At 40.0% G+C, this 6,481-nt stretch overlaps 1 protein-coding gene across 3 annotated transcripts in view; it reads right to left on the bottom strand.

Annotated features, from left to right (window-relative positions):
* The window catches only part of LOC109932256 (ankyrin repeat domain-containing protein 42), a 38,407-nt gene extending 32,462 nt beyond the window's left edge, over positions 1-5,945 (bottom strand). For all 3 annotated transcript variants that reach the window (XM_020531488.2, XM_020531489.2, XM_048597549.1), the window contains exon 1: positions 5,832-5,945. In XM_020531488.2, coding sequence (XP_020387077.1) covers positions 5,832-5,859 — 28 coding nt within the window. In that variant the 5' untranslated portion in view covers positions 5,860-5,945. The remainder of the gene's footprint in view (positions 1-5,831) is intronic.
* Positions 5,946-6,481: the final 536 nt, after the last annotated feature.

Here is a 6,481-nt window from a genome sequence, read left to right as displayed (position 1 = left end):
GTTATCTCAGATTCTCCAGCACCTGCAGTCCCTGCTAACCCAGGATTCTGAGGTTGGATAGCATCTTGCAATTAGTTTAAAAAAAAGATAGTTCTACATTCAAGATTTGAATATTCAGCTCGGGACCTTTTTCTCATTCCCAAATTAATTGTATCTCTACAATCCCATAATTGTGGACAATCCCCTGGTACCTCATCCAAGTGGACAATTTGTGAGCTTAGATAATATTTTCTGCCTAGCTATTTCCTCCCTGAAACATCAGTGTAAACCTGTCCTCATCATCACATATGCATTTCCAGGCTGAGTCTCAATAACAAATATAACTTGGAACCCTTGCTGTTTCTTGTGTTATGGCATACTAAACACAATTACTTTGCTCCCCACATAACCTGAAGCAACTAACTCAGCTTAAGTTGTGGAATGAGCCGGAACCATCTTCCTCTGCACAGATTTTATCCATAAAGCAATAAGGAAATTTAGTTTTTGTTCAGTGCTATATGACAAGCACATCTTTCTTTGAAATTGGAGTGAATAGAACGCATTAAAAAGCCACTTTAATTATTTGCTAAGGTCAAAGAATTGCCTGTTGTCTATTAAAATCAAAGTCAGTGTGTTTAATCCCTGCCAAAAACTATGTTCCCTAGCCTCCAACTCCATTCCCCTCCCTGCCAACTCTCTGAAGCCGAACCAGGTGACCTATAGCCATGACACCATTTTAAAAATTCATTTCTGAGATACGGCATCGCTGGCTGGCCAGCATTTATTGCCCGTCCCTACTTGTTCTTGAGAAGGTGGTGGTGAGCTGCCTTCTTGAACTGCTGCAGTTCACCTCCAGAGGGTTGAACCCACAACACCATTAGGGAGGGAATACTTAACTCAAACGTGAACTTCTAACTACCTATTCACAATATTTCTGCAATAACCCATTTTCATCTCCATGTATTACTTAACACTGGCCCTGCCTCAGCTCATCAGATGCTGAAACTTAAATCCATGTTTTTCAAGTTACCAAATTTTTCCCATTCAAACTACCAAGTTCTACCCACTATAGACGTCAGACTCGCCTGTGTTCAAACTTGCACCAAATCCTATTCGCCCGTCACCCCTGTGCTCACTGACTGACAGTATATTTGTTAAGCAGCAATAAAATCCTCATTCTTGTTTTCAAATCCCTGTAAGATATGTGCATTTCTCCAATTCTGACCTTTTAAGCATCACAGCTTTCAATCACTCCACTACTGGCAGACAGGTTTTCTCCCTTAAAGTTTTTGAGAAGATTTGTAACTCTGGTTGTGGATGAGGTCATAGACATGCTCGCCGAGCTGGTGAGTTTGGTTGCAAACATTTTGTCACCCTGTTAGGTAACATTGTCAGTGTGCCTCCAATGAAGCGTCGGTGTTCTGTCCCTCTTTTTATTTATATGCTTTGGTTTGCTGGGATGATTGGTATTACTTCCGATTTTGTTTCTCAGTGCTTTGTACACAGGGTCTAATTCAATGTGTTTGTTGATGGAGTTCCGCTTGGAATACTGGGCCTATACGGAGTCTTCAAAAGGAATGGATACCTGAAAAGCACAATCCGATGTTACCTCCGAGACAGACCACAACAGGAAGACATAGCACAAGCAGACACACTAATCACCCTACTATTCATCAAGGACATTTCACAGATGACCACAAGACTACTCAGACCCCTAGGTATCAGAGTAGCCCACAAACCAACAACCACCCTACAACAGCTACTGATGAACGTAAAGGATCCCATATCCAAAGCCAGCAAAACCATTGTAATATACAAAATACCATGCAAGGACTGTGAGAAACACTACATCGGCCAAACAGGAAGAAACCTGACAATACAGATACATGAACACCAACTAGCCACCAAGAAACATGACCAATTCTCACTTGTCTCACTACACACGGACAATGAGGGACACGAATTTGCCTGGGACAATACATTGATAATCGCACAAGCCAAACTGAGACAAGCCAGCAAACTCCTGGAGGCCTGGTATTCAAACTCGAACTCCTTTACCTGTGTACAAACCACCGTGAAAGAGAACCAGAAGTAATGCCAACCACTCTAGCAAACCGACGCATATAAATAACAAGTGGGACAGAACACCGACACTTCACCGGAAGTGCACTAACCATGTTACCTAGCAGGGTGACAAAACGTTTGCAACCAAACCCACCGGGTCGGTGAACATGTCTACAACCTCAGGTTTTCTTCCTCTCTAAACCTTTCTGCCACTCTATCCTATTTTTAGGATGCTTCTTGAATTCCATCTCATTGGCCATTCCCTTATGAGGCTTATTGTCAAATTTGTCTGATAACAATCCTATGTTATAATCTGGAAAGCTTTGCCAAGTTAAAACACTACAGCAATATCCTTTATTGTTATTATATTATAAATAAAGTAAAAACTGTTACTAAAAAGAAGCTTAATTAAGTAAATCAACAGGAAAAGCAATTAAATCAGCTTAAATTTATCCGATAATCAAAATTAATATTAAAGAAGAATCAGCACTGGAAATAGGTAAATGTTGTTTAAGAATAAAGAAAAATGGCAGGACAGATACAAAGATGGTATTTGAGGATGACATAGGCACATTAATACTTTTAAAAGGGCACCAAATACACCCATGGAGTTTAAAAAAAAATTCCAACCAGGATGAAGAGAAACAAATTGAAAGTGCTGAAGAAAAATACAGGATACAAAGCTCTGCTGGGAGTCATTTATGATTGCAGTGTAGTGATTCATGCATTAGAATGGAGATCCAGGAAATGTACATTGAAACATTCTGGTTATAATAGGAGTTTTAAATTTCACAAACTGGAATCAGTAGAGTAGCTCATATTAAATTTCTAGAATGTCCCAGAAAATTGTGTCAAATGCAATACATTTTAGGAGAACAAAACACAAGATCAACACAGTGATGAGTAATGAATTAGAAATAATGAACAATCTTGCTGTGAGACAATATCCTGGGAGCATGTGACTGAATTTGTTATAAGATATGAAAGGAATTTGCAGAATCCAACATCAAGGCTTTAAAAGAAATTAAAGAATTAAGAAATAATAGCAAATTCCAGTGGGCTTGGGGATATTGTCCTAATCAAACTGTTAAAGAATGTAATTATATATCTCTGAAGGAGAACCTAGAACTTCCAGCTCAGAGGTAGAGATTCTACTACAGTACCACAATAACCATACAAAAAAATATTTTTCTTCTACCCAAAACTGTTATCACAGAGTCCCTACAATGCAAATAGCAGCCATTTGGGCCATCAAGTCTGCACCCACCCTCCAAAGAGCATCCCAACCCCAACCCTGTCCCTGTAACCCTGTATTTATCTAGCCTACACATCCCTGGACACTGGGGGGCAATTTAGCATGGCCAATCCATTTAATCTGTGGGTGGAAACCCACAGAGACACAAGAAGAACATGCAAGCTTCATACAAACACTCACCTGAAGATGGATTCAAACCTGGGTCTCTGGTGTTGTGAGGCAGTGGTGCTAACCGCTGGGCCACCACACCTAAACGGGGATTGAAATCTGTTTGCAAGTCCGGATTTAATTAGCAACAGTACAACCCCCTTCCAGGTTGACATTCCAATCAGAATATCCTTAATTTTTTTAAAATTTAGCTATTTTGTAATCAACCTGTTCAGAGGTGGTGTCATATACTTCCAGAACAAGTGGAACTTGAACCCAGGCCTCTCAGTCCAGGGGTAGGGATAGCATCACTGAGGGCATAACTCAACGTTATCACACACAAATGAGCACCTTCCCACCACTAAAATCATTCTGACTTTTTTTTTGTTTTTTTTTCAAACTAGTAACCACCATGAGTAAAAATGCCTGTGTATCTAACTGAGTATTTACAAGCAAAGCCCATTATGGGCAACGAGAACCATCAAAGGTGAGTTGGGGGGTGGGGGGTAAGGGCAGGAAGGGACAAAATGGAGTTGGAGGGGGGAATAAAGCACTGTATCCCACTTCTCTCTAAGCGTATTGACAGCATTGATTCTCCAAGGACACCCGGGCACAAACATAGCCGCAGACAGTTGGCAGAGATGACCACCTCCACAGCCCGCTGCCTGGACCTATTTATAGCCAGTCTGGCCAGGCCCAGGAGGAGGTCCTCCTAAATTGCCTATACGCCTCCACACAGAATACCCCCAAGAGCCCTATAAGTGGATTCAGGGATAACTGCTACAAATTACCTCAGTAATGAAACTTAATTGACTGCTGTATAATCAGTTCAATTTCCCCCACTTAACACAGAAAAGTGTGAGATGTTTCATTTGAGAAAGTCAAACAAGGTGAAGGAACATACAATGAATGAGAGAATACAGAGAAGTGGGAGAAAGTGAAAGGTCTTGAAGTAAATATCCACAGATCCCTGAGGATATCAGGACTTGTCAATAAAGTGGCTACAAAGGTGTAAGGAATCTTTCATTCATTAGCTGAAGCACAGAAAACAACAGAATGGAGCTGTATAAACCACATATTGAGTACTGAGTGCAGTTCTGGGTTATTTACAGAAAGGATGTAATTGCTTTAGAGATGGTACAGAGGAGATTTCTGAAGATGTCAGTAATGGAAAATTGCAGCTATAAGGAAAGATTAGAAAGGCTAGGTTGTTCACCTTGAAGCAAAGGAGTAATGAGAGGAAACTTGATTAAAATGTACAGAATTGAGAGGAGCTTGGATGAAGTGGATAGGAAGTATCTATTTACAACAGCTGAGAGATCAGTGATCAGGCAGCACAGATTGAAAAAGTGATTGGAAGAAAGATCTGAGGAAAGATGAATGAATTTTTTTTAACCTACTCATTGGGAGGGGTTTTGAAATCATTGTTTGTAAAGGTAACAATGGCAGAAACCCTCAAATCATTTAAAAAGTGTCTGGATATGCACTAGAAATCCTATAACCTCCAAGGATAATGACCAGATGCTATAAAGTTGGATTAAGCTGGCTGATTGTTCATTGTGTGTGCGCCACCCAAAAACCAAAGTGGCCTCTTTCTGTGACATAACTTTTCTAGTATTCTGTAATTATACTCCATTTGTATAAACACCTATTGGAATTAATTACCCTAAAAGATACAAGGGATTCAGACTATCGGCAGCAAATCAATGTAAACAAAATCATTATAGCTATGATTATTAACTAACCTTGATAATTTTAAACAAAAATACCTAGTTAACAATATGTATAAAAAGATCTGCATTCAATACAAAGTTTGTTTTTCATGTTAATTTTTTTCCCAATATAAGAAGTAGGAGCAGAAGGGCCGAGTTCTAGTCCCACATGCTCCAGAGATGTGTAATAGCATCTCTGAACAGGTCGACTGGAAAATATTTTTATTCTAGAAAATCTACCTTTTCTCAACAAATACTTATGACGCAGCATCCACCACTCTCTGAAGGAAGAAAGTCCCAAAGACTCAAGACAAATTATACAATTCCGAAAATCCTACAGGAGGCAATGCGGTCAATCATGCTGTGTATGCTACTTGAGAGTGCTAATAATTCCTTCTCATTCTCATTCTCATTCTCCAATCCAAATTCAGCTGCTAGGTGGAAGTTACACTTCTAACTTCTAATTGTAATCTTAATGTACTTTTATGTCTAAAACTTTTTTTTTGAATTTTTTTTCCTCAGAAGACAACTGTAATATTTCAAATCTCAAACAACATTCAGGACAAATTCCAAACCCTGAACGTGAATATTTCTTCATCCATTTCATATTACCGCTCACATACAGTTCCTCTAAAAATCCCTTCTTTGCTCTAATACTCCAAATTATTGATTACCTAGGGCAGCTGCAGAGACCGTAGGCATAGCTGCAGCTTGCTTCAATTTCAATGAAACCTGGTTAAACGTTCAGTAACAGCTCCCAACGCGGCCTAAGGTGGCGACTGCATTAGCAACGGGAATAAACTTCCGGTGTCACTTGAATTGAAAATAACAAGTTGCTTTCGTTTCCGGACTGCCGAGAAACAACTTACTGGAAGATATATTGATGGGAAGTCTAACCGAGAGAGCAGGTTCAGGGTAAAGCAGAGAATGGAGCACAGACAATGTGAATGAAGGCAGACATCTGTGAGGTTGTAGAGCTAACCCATAGAGAGGGACCCTCGGGATCATGAAGGAAAAGGGGTTGAATTATTTTAAACTGGCGGCATTGTATGTCTGCAAGGATTGAAGGAATAAATTCACAGGGTTTTGTGCTTTGTAACGTGGGCTGCAGAGTGTTCGATAAACTAAAGCTTGAAGAGCGGGGGAGCGTTTACAATCTGATCGCATATCTTTGGGGAATACCATGAAGGTTCAGCATGTGGTGAAGAATAGTCAGGTTACAGATCGTTTAAGACTCCAGAAAGGATCCTACAGTGGTGGGTTGGGGGGAGAGAGAGGTGTCTTTGTCCGAACTGACCTAGCAATGATTTAATAAAAAATCAAT

This window comes from Rhincodon typus, chromosome 6 (assembly GCF_021869965.1).
Source record: "Rhincodon typus isolate 14 chromosome 6, sRhiTyp1.1, whole genome shotgun sequence".
Lineage (NCBI taxonomy): Eukaryota > Metazoa > Chordata > Chondrichthyes > Orectolobiformes > Rhincodontidae > Rhincodon > Rhincodon typus.
Note: the sequence above shows the minus strand (reverse complement) of the source record. Positions and strands in the feature narration are given on the sequence as shown.